The 25755-nt window shown below is 43.4% G+C and overlaps 1 protein-coding gene across 1 annotated transcript in view; it reads left to right on the top strand.

Annotated features, from left to right (window-relative positions):
* Nucleotides 1-6632: 6632 nt before the first annotated feature.
* LOC110537005 (integrin alpha-1) overlaps nucleotides 6633-25755 on the top strand; it is a 75752-nt gene continuing 56629 nt past the window's right edge. Inside the window, 1 exon segment of the mRNA XM_036936981.1 lies at nucleotides 6633-7053. Coding sequence (XP_036792876.1) covers nucleotides 7011-7053 — 43 coding nt within the window. The 5' untranslated portion in view covers nucleotides 6633-7010.

Genomic DNA, 25755 nt, shown 5'->3' with positions numbered 1-25755 from the left:
AACATAAATATTTTAAATGCCTTGCTCAAGGGGTCCAAATTCTAGAAGCCATATCATTTTTAGGGATTGACCTTGCGGTCACAAGTCTGATCCCCTGACCACTTCTCTACTCATGTCATATGTCACGCATGGGGCTTCTCCTGTTCAGAACTGCTGCCCAAGCAGAATCTGATATCCTCCAATTGCAATGAGCGATGGAAATGCACTGAATGTAATGTCACGTTGCAAACAATTGTGTAGTAGACTGGTAGCCTCTGAATTCCTATGACAATACCTCACAGAACCACTGCTTGCATGCTGCAACCCTGTGAATACGATTGGTGTGAAACTGCACGTTGGGGGAAAAGTTACTGCTGAGGTGTAGTTTGGCATTCTTTACTGTTCACCCCACTTACAACAAATTACTGGAAGAGGGGACTCGTTTTTTTATGGGCTCCGGTAGAAGTAGCTTTCGTAAAAACAAAGAGAGAGTTCACTTTGTTATTCAGATCTAAGTTCACAGCATGCAGTGACTTAGGATCAATGGCAAAATGCATTGATTTCAAAATGGCTTGGCTTCCAACTTTGGAACACTCCTTCACAACAATCCAATTTAGCCCCATAAAATCTGTCAACTGTTAGCGACTCAGAGAGAGAACATGTTTCACAACACTAAAGTAACTGGGAGAGAGGGGAGAGAGGTTATGCCCTTGCTGTAACCCCCAGCTTTGAACTATTGTTGACAGAGTCAAAAGGCAGTGTGAAAAAGTGAAAGAGTGAAAGAGAAGGTGACAGACAGAAAGAGAGAGAGAGAGAGAGAGAGAGAGAGAGTTGAAGAAAGAGAGAGAGAAATAGAGACAATGAGAGAGAGAGTCGGTTTTGTGAGAAGATCTCTTCTAAATCAGGATGTCCAGGACTGAGAGTTGAGACGACTGCCATAAAGCATGTGGATGTCGTAGAGCCAAACAACTGACACTGTCGTGTTCCTGAAAGTCTCCCCTTTCGGTATTGGTGACATATTAGTTTGTAGCTCACACGGTTTGGGTTTTACAGATGATTGCAGGGCGATTTTCCTGTCCAGATCCTCTCTTGTGTAGAAAAATGCAGCTTTCCTACGCCCCATGTTATGGAATAGGTGCATCATTTATAATGGCAGAAAGATGGGATTGAGCTGCCGCCACTACAAGAAACGGTAAGTCTCTAGCATAAACTCACGAGGATCTATTCAAGATTCAAAATGATGTCACTGTTTGATGCGGTAGAGCTTCAATCGACTTTAGGGGGATATTATTAAGAGAGAGAGAGACGAGAGGCTACGTTTGAGCCATTGTTGACAAAACCAAAATGCCACAGCACCCTGATGGCCTAGGCATGGCCATTAGGACAGAGGAGCAGATAGGGCCTCCAGGGGCCTGAGGAGGGTACATGGGGCGGAGCCAGAGTGTTTACATGGCTCTAATTGGCCAAGATAAGTTGTGTCTCATCAAACCCAGAAAGTAAAGCACTGATGTTGGTGATTCATTGTATCACCTTGGAAATCACAGCTGCCATTCCCTAAAAGGCATTTCCTGTTTATTGGGTATGTGCAGCGTGTTTTAAACGAACTGTCTCTCTCTCTACCGTTCCTAAATTAGGATGAAACAAGGAAGTAAAAAAGGGAAAGTCTAGTTTCTCTTTGAGAACAAGATGACTCATCACCCCTCCCATGTCTGGTTCATGTTTACATTGCCTTTCTTCTCCGTCATAGTTCTAAGAATAGAATCAGTAGAATCACACTGCTTTATTTCATGCTGAGTTGTCAGAAAATGGTTTGAAGCCTTTCCAATCCATGTCCCCTGTGTAGGAAAAGGTCACTGACTCAATATCCATATTGAGTTAAACAGGGTTTCCCTAGCCTGCGGTATTCATCTTTAACAGGGAGTGGATTCAGGGATTTAAAAATGGTCAGAGAGCGAGGGAGGGAGAGACAAGAAAGCAGTAAATAAATGAAATAAGAGAAAGCAAACTTCTTACTGTCTTTTCTTATTTCTGTCATGACTAATTTGATTATTTGATTCAGAGAGGGGAACTTCCTTCGCTCTATCTATCTTCCATATTTAGTGATTCACATTAACTAACAGTTTATTGTTTTATAGTTCCTGATTGACCTCTTCCTTCATCTCTTCCAACATCCGGGAGATTTGGATCTGGGTTCTGAGATGAGTATTTTGAGAATATGAAAATACCACAGAGTTCAGTGTTTAGTGGTGGTTTAAGCAGTGAGATGTCAACCATCCAGACTACATAAAAGCAAACATAACACACGTAAAATACAAGCTCGAGTTTCTTATGTACATTCCAGGTTCCTTGTATGTAACAGACTCCTAGTTGTTCTTCGTATGTACATTCCAGGTTCCTTGTATGTAACAGATTGTTCAATGAAAACCCCATTCACTACATGGAATATGAAATAAGCAGGGATTTACTTTACTGTGGCATTACGCTAATTCGGTGAACGGTAGTCCAGTAGGCAAATATCTTCCTGTTAGAATACACAATCTAAACTAATTTCCTTCATCTATAAAGGATTTGCTCAGGATAAGCATCTTCATAAGCTGTCTGTAGCATGTATATTTCCTATACTACGATACATCTCCCATAACAGGCAGTGACAGTGGGAACGGACATAGGTGGGGTAGAAAGGGAGGATTAAATATGACCACTAATCAGTGTCTTCCTGGTGTATAGTTGTGTGTCCTGTGTGGCTCAGTTGGTAGAGCTTGGCACTTACAAAGCCAGGGTTGTGGGTTTGACGCCCACAGGGGACCAGTATGATAAAATACATTTAAAAAATGTATGCACTCACTACTGTAAATTGCTCTGGATAAGAGTGTCTGCTAAATGACTAAAATGTATATCTGATAGGTGGAAGACAGGCAAGACTGTTGTGAACTATCTAATTCTCACAGTGTGTGTTACAGGAGCCATGAGTAAATAACAGTCATCTGCAATGTGTTAACTAACAGATGCAGTGAACCCCAGCATTTACCTCCTGTGTGTATGAAACATCTAGAAATAAGAATTGAAAAATAGGGGTAGGGTTGTAGAGAATCGAAGGACCATAAACGTAATAAGAAATCTTAGGTGCTGGCTTAAGGCAGGTGGCAACCACCACAGAACGTCCTGTCAGAACAAGGACGAGGCGGATGTCCAGGTTAGGAGGAGTTTAATGGAAGAAGATGTTCACATTCACACACATATCAAATCAAATTGTATTTGTCACATGCTCCCAACCTTAGAGTGAAATGCTTACTTATACAAGCCCTTAACCAACAATGCAGTTTTAAGAAAATACCTCCAAAAAATTTAAGAGATAAGAAAAACTAATAATTAAAGAGCAGCAGTAAATTACAATAGCAGGGCTATATACAGTGGGTAGCGGCTCAGAGTCAATGTGTCACTGTGCGGGGGCATCACACACACATCTGACCACTCATGGTTCAGATAACTGAGAATCATGTCCAGTGATAACTGACATTAACTATGTGGTCGTTTAGATGCACGCACAACATCAGACATAAAGCGATTCAGTCCACAGGAGGAAAAGTTCAACAGGAGGGGAAACCGTGGAAGTACTCATCAGGATGGGGAAAGCACGTTTCTGACCACACAGTGTGCTGGGGTCATAGACTAACTGAAACTGAAGTCCCGGGAATCAAGGCCACTGATAGGCTGAAGGAGATGCGATGATAAGTATTAGGTGTAACCTTGACCAATAAGACACTAACAAAAGTGTGGGTCCTCTGAATGAGAGACTAAGCTGCCCGACTAGAACTAACCAGAAGGGATGGTTAGAATCAGCTGACTGAAGCTACCCATTTGAACATGTACAGTATTATACAGTAATGAAACGGACACACAATGTTTAAGCCACTGAGGGATTGTAGAAACAGACAGGCAGGTATCTACTATGGCATTACCTCCCAGATGGAAAATTATGTCAAGGTAAATAGGAATACATCTCATGTAACCAGCATCCAAAACCACACACACCACAACAACAGCGCCGTGAGGCTCAGGGCATAGTCTCAATCTGAGAATCGTTATGAAGAATTTGCCATAATAATCAACCCCACTTCTCGGTTTCTGTGGCTGCATGTTCTCTTACTTATTATATTTTAACAATGGGAGGTTGTCACAATCTTGCCTGTAATCAAAATGGATACGCTCTTAATAAACAGAACAAATCAATTTGGTTTCCAGGCTAATCCCAATCCCCTCATACAGCTAACTCTTAGAAAAAAAGGTGCTGTCTAGAACCTAACAAGGTTCTTCAGCTGTCCCCATAGAAGAACGCTTTGAAGATCCCTTTTTGGTTCCACGTAGAACCCTTTTGGCTCCAGATATAACCCTTTTGGGTTTCATGCAGGACCCTTTTCACAGAGGGCACATGAAACCCAAAGGAGTTCTACCTGGACCCAAAAATGATTTTACCTGGACCCCAAAAGTGTTCTACCTGGACCCAAAAAGTGTTCTACCTGGACCCAAAAAAGTGTTCTACCTGGACCCCAAAAATGATTTTACCTGGACCCAAAAAGTGTTCTACCTGGACCCAAAAAGTGTTCTACCTGGACCCAAAAAGTGTTCTACCTGGACCCAAAAAGTGTTCTACCTGGACCCAAAAATGATTTTACCTGGACCCCAAAAGTGTTCTACCTGGACCCAAAAAGTGTTCTACCTGGACCCAAAAAGTGTTCTACCTGGACCCAAAAAGTATTCTACCTGGACCCCAAAAATGATTTTACCTGGACCCAAAAAGTGTTCTACCTGGACCCAAAAATGATTTTACCTGGACCCAAAAAGTGTTCTACCTGGACCCAAAAAGTGTTCTACCTGGACCCAAAAAGTGTTCTACCTGGACCCAAAAAGTGTTCTACCTGGACCCAAAAAGTATTCTACCTGGACCCAAAAAGTGTTCTACCTGGACCCAAAAAGTGTTCTACTTGGACCCAAAAAGTGTTCTACCTGGACCCAAAAAGTATTCTACCTGGACCCCAAAAAGGGATTCCTATGGTCACTACACCATTTATTTTTACAAGAGTGTAACCGAATTTCTGGATGTCATTCCCCGTCTACCATAAGAAACCCACAAGGATCTTCTCTAGAACATGCATAGTAAATTAACTGTCAGTAGGGTTAGGTAAGAGTCAACCATCATTTCATAGGCACTGAGTGTGTGGGAGTTGGCTTGCCAAGTCACCCATGGGACTTGCTTGTCATAACTTGTCATAAGCCAGGAGCACACCCCCATACCTCTAAATCTTAATCTAATGTTATCCTGTTATTACAACCCAAAAATGAAAGCAAATGTCATTTGTACAGACTGTATTATCGATAAGGAGATGGTAAAGACTATGTTTTTTACACGATAATGATAGAGCATTTGTCACGGCTGTTGAAGGAGGAAGACCAAGGTGCAGCGTTGTGAACGTACATATTCTTCATTTATATGACGCAGAACAAAACAATAAACACTACAAAACAAACCGTGAAGCTGAAAGCTATGTGCCATGAACAAAGACAACTTCCCACAAAGAAAGGATGGATATGGTTCCCAATCAGAGACAACAATAGACAGCTGTCCCTGATTGAGAACCATACCCGGCCAAAACATAGAAATACAAAATCATAGAAAACAAAACATAGAATGCCCACCCCAAATCACACCCTGACCAAACCAAATAGAGACATTAAAAGGCTCTCTAAGGTCAGGGCATGACAGCATTTAAAAAAAAAACTAACTGAATGATCGTTAGCTGGCAAATATTCTTGCTGAAATAGTTCCATCAACATTTCGTGTGACCTCAGTTGCTTTTATTGTTAATTGGTTTTCTTTGACATTATCAGGTAGTTGTCAGTCATCCCACTGCTGGCTTGCTTCTGACGCTAAGCATGGTTGGTCCTGGTCAATCCCTGGATGGGAGACCAGATCCTGTTAGAAGTGGTGTTGGAGGGTCAGTAGGAGACACCCTTTCCTCTGGTCTAAAAAATATCCCAATGCCCCAGGCCAGTGATTGGGGACACTGCCTTGTGTATGGTGCTGTCTTTTGGATGGGATGTTAAATGGGTGTCCTGACTCTCTGTGGTCACTAAAAATCCCGTGGCACTTATCGTAAGATGGTACCAGATCGTACCCTGGTGTCCTGGCTAAATTCCCAATCTGGCTCTCATACCATCATGGTTACCTAATCATCCAGTCTACAATTGGCTCATTTATCCTCTCCCCTGTAACTATTCCCCAGGTTGTTGCTGTAAATGAGAATGTGTTCTCAGTCAGCCTACCTGATAGAATAAGGGTTAAAGAAAAAATGTTGCCAGTTGTCTATTTAAATGTGAAGTATCAGGTATAGGGCTGGGGGCACCTGCTATTTTCCCCTAATTCCAAAGTTGTAGCAAAGTAATATCTTTTGAAATAGGCTACGGAACATAACACTGGTGGCGGTGGAGTACTGGCAAAAAAAGGTTGACATTTCCAAGACAAATTGGTTTGGTGGCGATTCCCCATTCCAAAATAACTAACTGCTATTATTTCCAGAGTCAGACGTCTCTGTCACTGGTTTTATTTGCCTGGTAAGATTTTCCCATGGGTTGACTTGGCAAGCCAACTCCCACACACTCAGTGCCTATGATTTCAGGACTGAAGTCTTGGGTCCTGACTTATTCTCCCGGTCCCGTCCACTCCACACAGTAGCCTACGCAGCAGAAGAGGATATGGAGCAGTGATGTACCGGGAGACCAGGAGAATAATAACACTTATTTTTAAAAACGGAATAAATGCCAGTATTTAAGTGACAGTTACAGAGTTCCTCTTGCAAGTTTAAAATACTTCAAACGCAGATGCTAGCATGCAGGAAATGCCAGACTAATTCTCAGAGTAGTTCAATCACCCCTCACGCCTCTAGAGAGTTCTGTCTTCAGTTGAATATTGCGCGTCTGACGGGAAGGGCCGAAGAACACCAGCTCCAGCCGCCGTGGAAACTGATTATTCCAAGATGCTCCGGCAAATGCAATATTTGAAATTAGCGACAGCACTCGGTAGGTGATATTTTCTCTTAATATGCATGTTATCACCAGTTTATTAAACTACAAGCGAACAGCCTGTCGCGCGCGCATGTTTTAACTTGTGTGTGTCCACTATCCAGGTTCCTGTGCGCGTCCCACAGGCACACAGACATTAACCGTGTACTCAATTATTAATGATGCATCGTGACTCATAAAACCATCCATTAGGTGTAAATTGCTTCTACATTGAATTTACAATTTTTTAACCTCAAGTAAGCAAATTCATCATGGCTTATTTGAACGAACCTAAGAATCTGAACGGCTTTGAAATACTCCTCGCCGGCTGGTATTTAGATGTGTGAAATTGGTCAATGTGTGATACAGTGGGGCACGACGCACATACAGTTATTTACCCATACGCTATTCATTCTCATCTGTTGCTATTGGAACCCACTGCAATTACAGATAATTGTTTAGGGACATTTCAGATAGCCACGCCACCTATAACTCCGCAGTTATACATAAAGTCATCAGTAGCTTACGGCGGGGGTGTGTGGTACTGCGGGGGGGGGGGGGGAGGGGGGATGTGTGTGTTGAAGCCTAATTTGGACACTTGTGTGAGTGGTGCAACTTCCTGTGAAAAACATTGAACATACAAAAGTGAAGCAAGTTTCTAGAACTGTCCTGGTTCCTGAGACAGTCATAATGGCTTGGATTACTTTTAGCTGTGCCTTCAAAAAATATTCAGACCCCTTTGATTTATTCAAAATGTTGTTGTGTTACAGACTGAACTCAAATGGATAAAAAAAAAAAAATTCTCACTACACACAATACCCCATAATGACAAAGTGAAAATATGTTTTTTGAAAATAAAATGTCTCATTTACATAATATTCACACCACTGAGTCAATACTTTGTAGAAGCACCTTGGGCAGCGATTACAGCTGTGTGTCTTTCTGGGTAAGTCTCTAGGAGCTTTCCACACCTGGATTTTGCAACATTTGTCCATTAATATTGAAACAATTTTTCAAGCTCGATCAAATTGGCTGTTGCTCGTTGCTAGACAACCATTTTCAGGTCTTGCCATAGATTGTCAAGTAGATTTAGGTCACAACAGTAACTCGACCACTCAGGAACATTCACTGTCTTCTTGGTAAGCAACTCCAGTGTAGACTTGTCCTTATGTTTTAGGTTATTGTCCTGCTGAAAGGTGAATTCCTCCTCCAGTTTCTGGTGGACAGAAGACTGAACCAGGTTTTCTTCTAGGATTTTGCCTGTGCTTAGCGCCATTCCATGTATTTTTTATCCTGAAACCTCCCCAGTCCTTAAACATTACAAGCACACCCAAAAGATGATGCAGCCACCACTATGCTTGACAATATGGTGTTGTATTGGATTTGCCCTAAACATAACACTTTTTATTCAGGTCAAAATGTTAATTGCTTTGCCAAATGTTTTGCACCATTACTTTACTGCCTGTTTTGGAATATTTTAATTCTGTAAAGGCTTCCTTCTTTTCACTCTGTCATTTAGGTTAGTATTGTGGAGTAACTACAATGTTGTTGATCCATCCTTAGTTTGGTACACAACAAAATGTGGAAAAAGTCAATGGGGCGTGAATACTTTCTGAATGTAGGAATATTATTATCAACAATTTTAGTTTTTGTCTACATTGTGATGTCTTGTATTTCGGAATACAATCAGTGCTGGGATCAAATGGGTAAGTACCTACAGTAATAATAAGTAATCTGAAGTGAATTAAAGGGAGTTCCTGTGTGGTGTTAGTCCAAAGCCAGACCTCATGTCACGCAACCAGGTGTGGGATTTCTGACACTGCCAGTAATGTAATAAATTATCAATATAATTTGATTTTCAATATTCCAAAGACCAATTATTGACCGTTTTTACATTTGGAACTCCGGGCTTATCAAAATGAACTCATTTCATTTTCAGACACTTTTAAAGCCTATTTTGTACCGGTGAGTATTTGAAAACAGATATGCCTGTTGCTGGTGTGGGAAGTCTCGCAGTGACTTGTGACTGAACACTCAGTTATAAGTCCAGCAGTACTGAATTAACTTCTCAGGTCATGTTCCTGTAGTTCTGAAAGGGGAAAGTACCAACAATGTATCTGAGACTGGGTCTGCTCCCAAAATGGCACCATTCCCCATATAATGGCCTACTTTTGATCAGAGCCATGGGCCTTGGTCATAAGTAGTTCAATACATAGGGAATAGGTTGCCATTTGGGGCACAGCCTGGGACTGGGTCTGAAACATTGAAATGCTCCTCTGTTACTGTAAAGTCAACAGTGTGAGCGTCCCTCTTATTCTCAGATTCCTACGCTCACATGTGACATCGGCTTGTCACCGGCTCGTGACCGTCATTAGAGAATTGAGTTAGAGATGCAGCTGGAGATAGAGGCTCACATTAGTCACTATCACATCACACCAAGTTTGCGTCCCAAATGGTATCCTATTCCCCAGTTAGTGCACTACTTTTGAGCAGGGTCCGTAAAAAGGGAATAGGGTGCCATTTGGTGCAAAGACCAAGAGTCTCCCTACTTAGGCTCTGGTTCCTCTCTCCACAGACCCCTAACTGCACACCCAGACCCAGTTCATTAAAACACCAAACGGAAGTAAACAGAAGGAAACAGGGAAACAGAATCACTACTTTTACATTTTCTGCTGCAAAACATTTTCCGTTCCATGCCCTAATGAATCTGACCCTAGACTTCTTTAGTTCAGATGGAACACATCTACAGTAGTGGGATAACTCATCTCTCATCAGTTCCATGCCCCCACCCTCACCCCTCCCCTCCCCTCCTTGGAATAATGAATTTGTGAGGAGCTTTGTTTAGTGGTTATTGTCCTAGCTACTCGTCCTGAGTATTGAACCAATCTATGACCTTGTCTACCTCTGTGAGCTGCCTGATTGTTTATGAATGAGGGGGGCTTGCTGGAACCTACTGGTTGGGATCATATTCACAAATCCCATGTTGTGCTAGAAGTGCCGCTCCAGCGTGGCCCAGGGGCCCACACGTGGTTATTGTAGTGGCGGCATTTGAACCTTCTAAATTCCTAACGGAGATGGGAGTACAGGTGTTTTTGGTTTGGGACCTCGAGGAGAGCTCATCTGGCTTCAATCAGGGGTGTGTGGGACTGGGACAAGTGAACTTACTCTGGACACTTGAAAACACGCGGATATGCTTAGCCATATGAATGTAAGAACACACACACGCACACAATCAAACCACACACACTGATGTTCTAACTCGTATACAGAATGGACACACAAAGCTCTTGGACATGTAGATTACAGTGATGTTTGTTCTTGAGGATGAAGGTGTTGAGGAATTATTTCTGGTGGTCTTCTTGCTCATAATCTTTAGCCACGGTGGTTGTAACACATCAGGCAGAACGTGGTACACAAGAGTGTGTATTCATGTATTGCAGATTGTTTCTCATATCTCAAATTCTGTCATTGTTTTTTTTTGTCAGTCTCAATGTCTATAATCAATTTATGGGATGTACAGTAGGGCTTATGTAGCCAACTCATAATAACACATTGTGTACATTCACATATTCATGTTACTCACAGATGTGTGTGGTATGATACTTACAAAGTGTGAACATCTGTACATCTGTTCACATACGCAATCAAGAAGTAATGTTTTTTGTCTTTCAAATTACCTATGCCTTTCAACTGAAATTTGAGGGAAGGCTCTCAAAAATACCCAGAGAAGCAAATCCTCAGCAAGTGAGATTGTTCCCATCGCCGTATATCAGCAGGTGTCACTAGGACCACAGTTGATCTCCCTCCGCACAGTTGATCTCCCTCCACACAGTGTATCTCCCTCCCCACAGTGTATCTCCCTCCCCACAGTGTATCTCCCTCCCCACAGTGTATCTCCCTCCCCACAGTTTATCTCCCTCCTCACAGTGTATCTCCCTCCCCACTGTTTATCTCCCTCCTCACAGTGTATCTCCCTCCCCACAGTTTATCACCCTCCCCACAGTGTATCTCCCTCCCCACAGTTTATCTCCCTCCTCACAGTGTATCTCCCTCCCCACAGTTTATCACCCTTCTCACAGTGTATCTCCCTCCTCACAGTGTATCTCCCTCCTCACAGTGTATCTCCCTCCCCACTGTTTATCTCCCTCCTCACAGTGTATCTCCCTCTCCACAGTTTATCTCCCTCCTCACAGTGTATCTCCCTCCCCACAGTTTATCACCCTCCCCACAGTGTATCTCCCTCCCCACAGTTTATCTCTCTCCCTACAGTGTATCTCCCTCCCCACGGTGTATCAACCTCCCCACTGTTTATCTCCCTCCCCTCAGTTTATCTCCCTCCCCACTGTTTATCTCCCTCACCACAGTGTATCTCCCTCCACACAGTGTATCTCCCTCCCCACAGTGTATCTCCCTCCCCACAGTTTATCACCCTCACCACAGTGTATCTCCCTCCCCACAGTGTATCTCCCTCCCTACAGTTTATCTCCCTCCCCACAGTTTATCTCCCTCACCACAGTGTATCTCCCTCCACACAGTGTATCTCCCTCCCCACAGTGTATCTCCCTCCCCACAGTTTATCACCCTCACCACAGTGTATATCCCTCCCCACAGTGTATCTCCCTCCCCACAGTTTATCTCCCTCCTCACAGTTTATCTCCCTCCCCACAGTTTATCTCCCTCCCTACAGTGTATCTCCCTCCCCATGGTGTATCACCCTCCCCACTGTTTATCTCCCTCCCCACGGTGTATCACCCATCTATCCACCACTAGATAAGACCAACAGTATACATTTGAAGAGTTTCATTCCAAAAAGATGGTAAATTATTGGTAAATTTGCTTTTTTATTTCAATAAATTATCAAAGAGATTGGTGTGTTTTTTCACTATCTATTGATGGCATGGGGTTGTTCAATGACAGACATGTATTTGTTTAAAATCTTGGATTTACTGGTTTTCATTTCAGAGACAAATAATGATAGGTTTTACACAAATGTAACAAATAAGTTCCTTTTTTATAAAGAAATGTAAAAAATTATACATTTGTGCCATCAATGTAAAACTTTTTTCATTTGATGATTTAGTCATTTAGCATATGCTCTTATCCAGAGCAGCTTACAGTAAGTACATTCATCTTAAGATAGCTAGGTGAGACAATCACATATCACAGTTAAATATACAGGATACGAACATTCCATTCCAGGTAAACAATGGACATATAGCATTTAGCAACAACAACAAAAAACACATTGTCTAAAATCAATGAATAAAAAATCTGAGAATAGATACATTTTACACACACATGAAAATATCCATAAGCAATCATTTCTGGTGAAAAAAATATATAGAAACAAATTGGTGCATATAGCATTTTGGAAATAAACTCTTAATTTCTTTCACTGTCTGAAGGTTCCTATGTATGGAATCCTGCTGCAGCTGATTTGATTAAAGAGCTAATTCATTGGCTGTTTGAAGACGAGTGAAGGGTTGGAGGCCGGGCAGTTTGTCTGAAGACATTAGTGGTCTGGCTGTATTTATGAGTCTGGAGAAGAGGAGCCAGTCTGAACTGAACCCACAGACCAACAGTCTGAATCTTTCCCATAGCAACATCATCCTCTATAAGTAGTTCACTATGCAGATACAGTGGATGTTTGCAACCGCTGCTAATTTAATATGCACTGTATATATTCCAAAATAAGATCATCATGTATTTTCATTCAGAGAACTCCAGCATGCTTCATTCAATGGAACCAATGGAATAGTCCCAAAAAGTGCAAATCCACCCATCTGGCTCTCCAGGCAAGTTCAATAAAAGTATTTGAAATCATTTTGAACCCAGGTCAGGGTATACCAGTGGAGTGAGAGAAGGAGTGATGGTCAAGCTTTGTCCAACAGACAGGCTGCCACTCAGTCCCCTTAACCCTGGCATTGAGGGTCTCTTCTCCTCCTTTGCTTGGTCGGTCGTAAATCCAGAGCATCCCCTGGCAGAAGCGCCAGATCTCCCAGAAGATCTCACTCTGAACGTCTCCCTCCATACTTGGAGCCTAAAAAAACACATTCCTTTACTGGCTGTCTGACGGGCTGACCCACTGTCTACTGTCGTCTCTTTTATTGGCTCACATGAGACACTGGAAGCAAGCAGCTTGTTGTTTGTTACTGAAAACTAGAAACTACACTCCTAGAAAAAAGTGTTCCAGAAGTGTTCTTCGGTTGTCCCCATAGGAGAACCCTTTTTGATTCCAGGTAGAACCCTTTTAGGTTCCATGTAGAACCTTCTGTGGGGAAGGTTCTACATGTAACACAAAAGGGTTCTACCTGGAACCAAAAATGATTCTTCAATGGGTTCTCCTATGGGGACAGCCAAATAACCCTTTTATGTTCTAGATAGGACAATTTTTCTAAGAGTATAGATATCAAGGTTTTCTTTGAGAGGTTACATCAATATGGCATGGCAATCCCAGAAATGAAATACGAGAACTGAAAAATATGACTAAATATGACTTAATGAGACTCCACAAACAGTCAACATGTAAATATTGTAACAAGACATCAGGTAAAATTAACAAGACCATGTGTGTTCAGGGAATAGTATGCAGTGTCTAGTATCTACTGACTGTAACAAGACATCAGGTAAAATAAACAAGACCATGTGCGTCCACAGTCCCAATAAGGGGCCTAGCCCACTGTAAGTTGATCCCATGTCTTGACAGATCCCATATACTGGTGTTTACAAAGCTTTTAAGAGCTCAGATGAGTAACGTTTGCCATTGAGAAAAATTACCTTGTGGAAGGGTTTAGCTCGGGCATACCAAACAACCTCTATCAAACATCACTGTTGCTGTATGCCAGTAGACACAATTATTGGCTTGGAAAGCAGCCAACTATAATGCTTTGTAGGAGTTTCATGTCTATACACTTGCAATAATTTAACTGGACAAATTATTGGTTTGGAACTATCAAAACCTTTGTGCTGAATGTAAAATATGACAATCTTGCCGCCAGGAAACCTCAGTAGAATTTATAGGAAAACATTTCCTGAAATTCCACCAACACATCTCCTGTGTTACACGTGGAGAGAGGACGTGTGACCATTGTTATTCTCCCTTCCATGACAGCTACAAGACCCTCCCCCTTTGGCAAATCAGATCACGCCTCCATTCTGCTCTTCCCCGCATATATACAGAAATTTAAACAAGAAGCACCCGTGATAAGGACTGTTCAGCGTTGGTCTGACTAATCAGAATTCATGCTACAGGACTGTTTCTCGATCACGTGGACTGGGAAATGTTCTGGGTCACCTCTGGAAATAACATCGACAACTACACTGACTCTGTCACTGGGCTCATCAGATAGTGCATAGAGGATGTTGAAACAGTGATGATTAAAATGTAACAAACCAAAAACTGTGGATAGATGGCAGCATTCGTGCAAAACTGAAAGCACGGCCTTGACCGGGAGACCCATGAGGCAACGCACAATTGGCCCCGCCTCGTCCAGGTTAGGGGAGGGTTTGGCCAGCCGGGATTTTCTTGTCCCATTGTGCTCTAGCGACTCCTTGTGGTGGGCCGGGCACCCGCAAGATGACTTCGTTCTCCAGTTGGACACGGTTTCCTCCAATACATTGGTGCGTCTGGCTTCCGGGTTAAGGAAGCAATGTGTCAAAAAGCAGTGCTTTTGGGCCCCTCGTGTTGGATTCCACCATGTATTGGATTAATCCCCATGTAATGAAACATATTAGGGAAAAAAGCCAAGTTTCTCCCTTAATTATTTTCAAAGAACAATCGTGACTCTCTGGTGGGACTGGAGCAGGTGTGACGGCACATTTAGAGTCCAGTCATCTAGCAACCCCAAGGTCGTGACTTCCGGTGACCCCGGTCCCAGAGCCTCAAGAGACCTACCTCACATAAAACTGGGAAGGAGAGGTGGGGAGGATGGGTGAGAAGGGGTAGGAGGGGAAGAGGACTGTGGGAGGTGAGGGAGGTTGGGAGGTTGGTTATCTTCACTTTAGCACAACAATAAGAACAACAACAGTGGGAGAGACGCTAGAGACACGCCAGGCACCAGCTACAGCAACCAGGGTCGTTAGGTTCACAAACAAACACCAGCTCTGAGAAAAGATAAGAAGCTCCACAAAGCTCTGAGGGGAAGGAAAGTCAAGCTCTTCAAATGTCAAGATATAGGATATTAGACATTGTGCTTTTTTTTTCTGATGAAATGTAATAATCCGGCCATGGAAAATTGTTTTTCTGGTATGTCTTGATTGTGTTTTACACAATGCTCCAATGTTTTGAAAACAGAAAACTCTGTCCATGGTACTCTGGTGTTCCAGATGCACTAGCAACACCACACCAAAATAAGCACACAGACACACACACACACACACACACACACACACACACACACACACACACACACACACACACACACACACACACACACACACACACACACACACACACACACACATACACATACACACATGCACACACACAGAGGATCAGAGGCTGTCAGCAGACACACAAGGCCCCTGAGGGGTGTGTGCATGTGTGTGTGTGCGTGTGCATAAATGTCTGCATGCGTGCGTGCATCTGTATCTGTGTGTGCGTCTGTGTGTGCTTCTGTGTGTGCTTCAGCCCTGCATCATCTGTGCACCAGGCCTCAGAGCAGTGATCAGACCAGCCCTCAACCCTCCTCTCTTTCCTCTCACCCCCAGCAGCAAGAGGCCAGACCCATCCATCACTGTGGCATCACACTGAGATGATGTACAGGCTGCACGGGGCACCTCGTTCACATTATCCGCAGTATTCAGCTACTGCAGGGCAACACACAATCCACTGCACCACCATGTTGTTCTTCTCCAAAACAAATGTTTTTTTCTTCTTCTGATTTTCTCTTCTGATCTAGGCCAGGAGGGCAATAATGCAACACACACAACACACAAAGTGTTTCACTTTCGGGTCAGGGAAACCTACTTGCAAAGCATTTAGACATTCTTCATGATGGATCAGCCTGGATTATGTACATGGCCCTGAACTTTGACCCATGGAACACGAGAAAAGTCAGCTAGTTCAAGTTCACACAGTTCCTACACTGAGTTATTACTGTATAGTTACAGATGATTTACGGTTGATGAGAAGCACATCTATTTATTGATAATGATGTGGGTTAGAAATGTCCTCTTGATTGTTACTGATCACCTGTAAAACATGAGAAACGTGTATTAGAGTTTGAGTTTGGAGCGTGGTCATATGGTTTGGTGCCGAAACCCATTGTTGAGCTTTTCAGAATCACAATCACCGATATTCACTAATTACATTGACACAGTCAGAACGTTACCTGGTGATATGGTGCTGCTAGTGATAGACAACATTTAGAGACAGAATACAGACAGCGGAATTGACAGAAAGTTTGCATGCATTATATACAACTAGGTAGAGTGAGCATAGAGCTATAAGAGAATGAGCAGATATTCACATGTACTGTGGGTATACCAGTGGAGGCTGCTGAGGGGAGGTTGGCTCATACACTATATATTCAAAAGTATGTGAACACTCCTTCAAATTCAGCTATTTCAGCCACACACTTTGCTGACAGGTATATTAAATTGAGCACACAGCCATGCCATCTCCATAGACAAACATTGGCAGTATAATGGCCTTACTGAAGAGCTCAGTGACTTTCAACGTGGCACCGTCATAGGATGCCACCTTTCCAAAAAGTCAGTTCATAAAATTTCTACCCTGCTAGAGCTGCCCTGGTCAAATGTAAGTGCTGTTATTGTGAAGTGGAAACTTCTAGGACCAAAAGCTGCTCAGCCGCGAAGAACGAACGGGATGGGACCAACAAGTGCTGAAGAGCATAGCGCGTAAAAATTGTCTGTCGGTTGAAACACTAACTACCGATTTCCAAACTGCCTCTGGAAGCAACAGCACAACAATTGTTTGTCGGGAGCTTAATGAAATGGGTTTCCATGGCCGAGCAGCAGCACACAAGCCTAAGATCACCATGCGCAAATGTAATAACTAAGTCCCTATTGAATGAATTGGTCAATTGGGAACAGTCTACAGGGAGAGGAAGGTTGCCTACAGGGAGAGGGTTGCCTACAGGGAGATAGAAGAAGTGAACCCTGTGACCTCATCACAGGGTGTATTTGTTGTCTTTCTGTGAAATGTTTAAGCAGCTCCCTTAACTCCTATCCCAGCTTTGTGTTGCAAGTTAGCTCCGCTGATAAAAAGCTTTGTGATCAGCACTTTTGAACATGAGTCGGTTGTTAGTAATATTTGGATGAGGGTTTGGATGAGTTTGTGGGTGTGTGATAGAGCACGATTGGGGATGGGGAAGATTCTGGCATGAAATCCTTGACAACCAGCAGGGAGAATTATGTAATTCAGTGGGTGGTGACTTGTATTCCTATTCCTTGTTCCAGGCCTTTAAAAACTAGCGGTCCAAGGAATAGATTTGGAAGTTCCAGTTCCAATATGGAATCAGATATGGCAGGCAGCTCCATGGGCTTCACACACAGTGCATACTGTAGATGGACACACACTGAATGAATGGGAACGGTCCTTATTGAATGAATTGGTCAATTGGGAACAGTCCCTATTGAATGAATTGGTCAATTGGGAACAGTCCCTATTGAATGAATTGGTCAATTGGGAACAGTCCCTATTGAATGACTTGGTCAATTGGGAACAGTCCCTATTGAATGAATTGGTCAATGGGGGACAGTCCCTATTGAATGAATGGGTCTATGGGGAACGGTCCCCGTTGAATTAATTGGTTATTGGGGAACGGTCCCTATTGAATGAATTGGTTAATGGGGAACAGTTCCCTGTTGAATGAATGGGTCAATGGGTTAAGTTCCAATTGACTCTGAGGCATTATTTTACTTTCTGGCTGCCAATGTTGTTCTTGTTTAATGTACAGCGTCCTCTGCCTACATTCATTCCAGCCAACACTTGACTTGACCAATAGGACTCATCTTATGCTTTCTCAGTCCTGTCTTCATTGTATATTACGACACGTCTGTGTTTGAGCACAACCTACACACATTCTGTTACATCCTACGCACACATTAAATTACTTTCCACTGAGATTTATAGGGACTCTAAATAGACAGCCACATCTACGGGTAGAGATGACTTTGTAGCCTAATCATATAACAACACATTTTTTATATTTTTTATTTAACTAGGCAAGTTATGTTATTTACAATTACGGCCTACTCCGGGCCAATTGTGTGCCCTATGGGACTCCCAATCACAGCCGGATGTGATGCAGCCTGGATACGAACCAGGAACTGCAGTGACACCTCTTGCACTGAGATGAAGTGCCTTAGACCGCTGCACCACTCGGGAGCCGATTGGCGCAGCAGTGGCGCATAAAACAGTGACTAAGCAGCACATAAAACAGTGACTAAGCGGCACATAAAACAGTGACTAAGCAGCACATAAAACAGTGACTAAGCGGCACATAAAACAGTGATTAAGCAGCACATAAAACAGTGACTAAGCAGCACATAAAACAGTGACTAAGCAGCACATAAAGCAGTGACTAAGCGGCACATACAACGGTGACTAAGCGGCACATAAAACAGTGACTAAGCGGCACATAAAACAGTGACTAACAAGCATAAACAGTGACTAAGCGGCACATACAGCAGTGACTAAGTGGCACATAAAACAGTGACTAAGCAGCACATAAAACAGTGACTAAGCAGCACATAAAACAGTGACTAAGCAGCACATAAATCAGTGACTAAGCGGCACATACAACAGTGACTAAGCGGTACATAAAACAGTGACTAAGCGGCACATAAAACAGTGACTAACAAGCATAAACAGTGACTAAGCGGCACATACAGCAGTGACTAAGTGGCACATAAAACAGTGACTAAGCAGCACATAAAACAGTGACTAAGCAGCACATAAAACAGTGACTAAGCAGCACATAAAGCAGTGACTAAGCGGCACATACAACAGTGACTAAGCGGTACATAAAACAGTGACTAAGCGGCACATAAAACAGTGACTAACACGCATAAACAGTGACTAAGCGGCACATACAGCAGTGACTAAGTGGCACATAAAACAGTGACTGAGCGGCACATAAAACAGTGACTAAGCGGCACATAAAACAGTGACTAAGTGGCGCATAAAACAGTGACTAAGCAAATAGATTAATTCTACTGTGAACATAATGAAGTGATCGCAGCAGAAGTTGAAGTCTCTCCAGTTGGAGTAAAAAGTCATTTCAGAATCCAAGAGATAACCAATGTCAGAACCCAGTAGAGCCCAAGAGATAACTAATATTAGAACCCAATAGAACCCAAGAGAGAACCAATGTCAGAACCCAATGAAACCCAAGAGAGAACCAATTTCAGAACCCAGTAGAGCTCAAGAGATAACCAATGTCAGAACCCAATAGAGCCCAAGAGAGAACCAATGTCAGAACCCAATGAAACCCAAGAAAGAGAACCAATTTCAGAACCCAATAGAGCCCAAGAGAGAACCAATGTCAGAACCCATAATAAAGAAAGCAACCCAAGAGAGTGTTCCCCAGAACACAGTGACCAAGCAGTTAGGACGAGAGAGAGGAACAGAGAGAGAGGGGGGTGGGGGGTGGATAGAGAGTATGAGAATGTGCTCCTGGTCTATGCCAACATATGTCTCAGAGAAGCAGAGTCAGACTATCCTTCTCATTAGAGAGCAGAGCACTGTGCTGCTGACGTCTCTTAATTCTTTCCCTGACGACCACTGCCTGCCAACTGATTTAGGAACAGTTTTACCACAGCCTGGAATGAGTTAGTAAACACTGCTTCCCGGAATGATCAGATTCTAGCGAACTGATTTAGGAACAGTTTTTTATCACGGCTCACCGCTAGCTAGCCTGAACTGAGTTAGTGATCACGTCTGGCTCAGAGGGTCAAACACTGACTTAGGATCACGGCTCACCTCACCACCTAACCTAAACTGAAATGTAAGATCAATGTCAGGTTGCTCCACTTAATAGCTACCAGACCTGAAGTTTGATGTTTTTCACAGGGTCAGTTAGTTTTACTTTTGTCAAGTGTGGCTGATCACACTTCTAACACTGATTGGGGATCAGTTTTACGGTTAAGTCTGGCTAACAGGCCTGTAGTGCTGATTTAAGGTGGGCTTTATTGTGGCTAAGCATGGCTGACAGGTCGGGGGCGACCACAGACATGATGCAGAAAGGGTGTCGGTCTGGTTGGTATATATATCACCCCACATCAGAGGAGGACTGGATTTCATCTGAGACGTGCTGAAAGGATTTGAGTGCCTCTCACTGGGAGTGTTAAATCACTTCTAAATTGTGTGTGTGTGTGTGTGTGTGTGTGCTGTGTGGTGTTTATTGTATGTGCATGCGTGTATTGTGCTTGTTCAATTCAATCACCTAAAGACGGGACACACATGCAAGATGTTGTGATATTCTTAGTGGGAGGCAGGGCTGGCCAGTGGAAGGAAACGTTCCTCTTCTGTCCCCCTCAGTGCAGCACGTTTCCTATACATCAGGTATTCCCAAACTGAGGTACGCGCAATGCCGTCGGGGGTACGCCAAATGAAAATGTTATTCAAATTTTTAAAAAACATTTTAAAACATTTTTTCTTCACATTTTCAAACGGTACATTTATATTTTCCAACGGGGCTGTACATTTGGGTAAGGTTTTTTTCTCGCCTGAGTAGCCTCGTTTCACTGCCAAAAATCAAATGAAACCATCTAGTGTTCAGCGAAATAACAATACAACCTAGTCCAATAATTAACATCCAATCACATTAACTGTTATTCTCTCGCGGGAAACCTGCACTCTGCGCAGACATTTAGAAACGAAACATAACAATTTGAAAAATAAGCCACAGTTTTTTGAGCGAGAATAAAGACGACTTTCGAGTAGTAAGACATGTATAAAAGCAACAGATACCATTAATAAGAAGGGGCTAGAAGCGTCTTATATGGTGAGCTACCGAATTGCTAGGACAGGCAAGCCCCATACTATTGTGGAGGACTTAATTCTTCCCCCTGCTGCGGATATGGTTGGGACAATGCTGGGGGAAAAGCCAAAAAAACGATGCAGACAATGCCTTCATCAAACAACACTGTTTCACGATGCATCAGTGACATGGTAGGAGATGTTTTGAAACAATTACTGCTTCACTTAAAAGCCAGTGAATTCTTTGCGTTACAGCTGGATGAGCCAACAGACGTGGCGGGCCTGGCACAGCTCTTGGTATATGTCTGTTACGTTTATGGGAGGTCAATTAATTAAGGAAGACTTCCTCTTCTGCAAACCACTGAAAACCAGGACAACATGAGAAGATATTTTTAAAGTACTGGACAGCTTTGTGACATCAAATGGACTTTGGTGGACAAGATGTGTTGGTATCTGTACTGATGGCGCAAAAGCCATGAAAGCGAGACATAGTGGAGTGGTAACGTGCATGCAAGCAGTACACTACAGCATCCACCAAAAGGCTCTTGCTGCCAAGGGAATGCCTGACAGCTTGAAATACTTTTTGGACACTATAGTGAAAATGGTTAACTTTGTTTAAGCAAGGCCCCTGAACTCTTGTGTATTTTCTGCATTATGTTTTGATATGGGCAGCGACCATGTCACACTTTTACAACATACAGAATAAGTGTGCTGGTTATTAAGGGGCAAAGTATTGACACGTTTTTTAAAATTGAGAGACGAGCTTAAAGTTTTCTTTACTGATCATCATTTTCACTTGTCTGACCGCTTGCATGATGACGAGTTTCTCACACGACTGGCCTGTCTGGGTGATGTTGTTTCTCACCTGAATGATCTGAATCTAGGATTACAGGGACTTTCCGCTACTATATTCATTGTGCGGCACAAAATTCTCTTCGATCATAATCACAGTCGTGTATATTCCCCCCCAAGCAGACACATCGGCGGCCCTGAAAGAACTCCATTCGACTCTATGTAAACTGGAAACCACATATCCCGAGGATGCATTTATTGTAGCTAGGGATTTTAACAAGGCTAATCTAAAAACAAGACTCCCTAAATTCTATCAGCATATCGATTGCACAACCCGGGCTGGAAAAAAACCCTGGATCATTGTTATTCTTAACTTCCGCGACGCATATAAGGCCCTCCTTCCTTTCAGAAGAGCATACATATTCGTATTAATTTCTTTACACTTGTGTGTATAAGGTAGTTGTTGTGAAATTGTTACGTTAGATTACTTGTTAGATATTGCTGCATGGTCGGAACTAGAAGCACAAGCATTTTGCTACACTCGCATTAACATCTGCTAACCGTGTAAGTGACAAATAACATTTGATTTGATTTGAATTGATGCTACAAGAAGTTGGAGCTCCTCTCTGTCTGCATTAACAAGGACAACACACAGGTCTTTCCATCATTGTATGATTTTTTTTAGTGCAAATGAACTCAAGCTTACGGACAATGTCAAATGTGATACAGCGAACCACCTGAGTGAGCTGGGTGCGCAATTACGCAGGTGCTTTCCTGAAACGGACGACACAAACAACTGGATTCGTTATCCCTTTCATGCCTTGCCTCCAGTTTACTTACCAATATCTGAACAAGAGAGCCTCATCGAAATTGCAACAAGCGGTTCTGTGAACATTTTATTTAATCAGAAGCCACTGCCAGATTTCTGGATTGGGCTGCGCTCAGAGTTTCTTGCCTTGGCAAATCGCGCTGTTAAGACACTGATGCCCTTTGCAACCACGTACCTATGTGAGAGTGGATTCTTGGCCCTCACTGGAATGAAAACTAAATACAGGCACAGACTGTGTGTGGAAAATTATTTAAGACTGAGACTCTCTCCAATACAACCCAACACTGCAGAGTTATGTGCATCCTTTCAAGCACACCCTTCTCATTAACCTGTGGTGAGTTATTCACAATTTTTGATGAACAAATAAGGTTTTATATATAAGATGGCTAAATAAAAAGCTAAATTATTGATTATTATTATATTATTATTTGTGCCCTGGTCCTATAAGAGCTCTTTGTCACTTCCCATGAGCCGGATTGTGACAAAAACTCACCCTCATTCTTATGTTTAATAAATGTATCATATAGTGTGTGTGTGGCAGGCTTACAATGATGGCAAAAAAACAAAATTTGTGAGTGTGCTGACCCTGTTGCTAGAGGGGGTACAGCTGGAGGTTGAATGTTTGAAGGGGTACGGGACTATAAAAAGTTTGGGAACCACTGCTCTACATCATCCAGACCTGAATGTGATCAGTGGAAAGGCCTCTTGCTTGAGGCCATCTTGAATCAGCTAAATGAGCAGTGTTTTCTGGCGGGGACATGGAAGAGGGGAGGTGTGTGTGAATCTCTGTCTCTGTCTCTCTCTCTCTCTCTGTCTCTCTCACAATCTCTCTCTGTCACTCTCTCAACTATGAACTGTACTCATCATTAATCAAACAGATATGCAGGGATGGTGACTTTATTTAATACAGGCAGAACAGAAGGTGGTATGGAGAGCAACATTTTATATGATACTGCATCAGCAGCAATATCATATAAAAAAAATCCTCCAGTATGTTTCTTGAATTGGCTTGAGCCCTGAGGATGGCCTTTCTTAAACCCTTTACTCCATCAGGACCATGGTTATCCTCTACCACACGCGTGTGTGTCTTTCATTTGGTTCAGATGTGTTTGTGTGTCTGGGGGTAGCACTAGGCTGTTAGGCCCTATCACCCTGTAACATGCATTACCACCGTGTGGCCCTATCACCCTGTAACATGCATTACCACCGTGTGGCCCTATCACCCTGTAACATGCATTACCACCGTGTGGCCCTATCACCCTGTAACATGCATTACCACCGTGTGGCCCTATCACCCTGTAACATGCATTACCACCGTGTGGCCCTATCACCCTGTAACATGCATTACCACCGTGTGGCCCTATCACCCTGTAACATGCATTACCACCGTGTGGCCCTATCACCCTGTAACATCCATTACCACCGTGTGGCCCTATCACCCTGTAACATGCATTACCACCGTGTGGCCCTATCACCCTGTTACATGCATTACCACCGTTTGGCCCTATCACCCTGTAACATGCATTACCACCGTGTGGCCCTATCACCCTGTAACATGCATTACCACCGTGTGGCCCTATCACCCTGTAACATGCATTACCACCGTGTGGCCCTATCACCCTGTTACATGCATTATCACTGTGTGGCCCTATCACCCTGTAACATGCATTACCACCGTGTGGCCCTATCACCCTGTAACATGCATTACCACCGTGTGGCCCTATCACCCTGTAACATGCATTACCACCGTGTGGCCCTATCACCCTGTAACATGCATTACCACCGTGTGGCCCTATCACCCTGTAACATGCATTACCACCGTGTGGCCCTATCACCCTGTTACATGCATTACCACCGTGTGGCCCTATCACCCTGTTACATGCATTATCACTGTGTGGCCCTATCACCCTGTTACATGCATTACCACCGTGTGGCCCTATCACCCTGTTACATGCATTATCACTGTGTGGCCCTATCACCCTGTAACATGCATTAACACCCTGTGGTCCTATCACCCTGTTACATGCATTACCACCATGTGGCCCTATCACCCTGTTACATGCATTATCACTGTGTGGCCCTATCACCCTGTTACATGCATTACCACCATGTGGCCCTATCACCCTGTTACATGCATTACCACCATGTGGCCCTATCACCCTGTAACATGCATTACCACCATTTGGCCCTATCACCCTGTAACATGCATTACCACAATGTGGCCCTATCACCCTGTAACATGCATTACCACTGAGTGGCCCTATCACCCTGTAACATGCATTGCCACCATGTGCCCCTATCACCCTGTAGCATGCATTACCACCGAGTGGCCCTATCACCCTGTAACATGCATTACCACCATGTGGCCCTATCACCCTGTAGCATGCATTACCACCGTGTGGCCCTATCACCCTGTAACATGCATTACCACCGTGTGGCCCTATCACCCTGTAACATGCATTACCACCGTGTGGCCCTATCACCCTGTAACATGCATTACCACCGTGTGGCCCTATCACCCTGTTACATGCATTATCACTGTGTGGCCCTATCACCCTGTAACATGCATTACCACCGTGTGGCCCTATCACCCTGTAACATGCATTACCACCGTGTGGCCCTATCACCCTGTAACATGCATTACCACCGTGTGGCCCTATCACCCTGTAACATGCATTACCACCGTGTGGCCATATCACCCTGTAACATGCATTACCACCGTGTGGCCCTATCACCCTGTTACATGCATTACCACCGTGTGGCCCTATCACCCTGTTACATGCATTATCACTGTGTGGCCCTATCACCCTGTAACATGCATTAACACCCTGTGGTCCTATCACCCTGTTACATGCATTACCACCATGTGGCCCTATCACCCTGTTACATGCATTATCACTGTGTGGCCCTATCACCCTGTTACATGCATTACCACCATGTGGCCCTATCACCCTGTTACATGCATTACCACCATGTGGCCCTATCACCCTGTAACATGCATTACCACCATTTGGCCCTATCACCCTGTAACATGCATTACCACCGTTTGGCCCTATCACCCTGTAACATGCATTATCACTGTGTGGCCCTATCACCCTGTTACATGCATTACCACAATGTGGCCCTATCACCCTGTAACATGCATTACCAC

The sequence above is a fragment of the Oncorhynchus mykiss genome, chromosome 12 (assembly GCF_013265735.2).
Source record: "Oncorhynchus mykiss isolate Arlee chromosome 12, USDA_OmykA_1.1, whole genome shotgun sequence".
Lineage (NCBI taxonomy): Eukaryota > Metazoa > Chordata > Actinopteri > Salmoniformes > Salmonidae > Oncorhynchus > Oncorhynchus mykiss.
The sequence above is the reverse complement of the archived record's forward strand: the minus strand, read 5'-3'. Positions and strand labels throughout refer to the sequence as shown.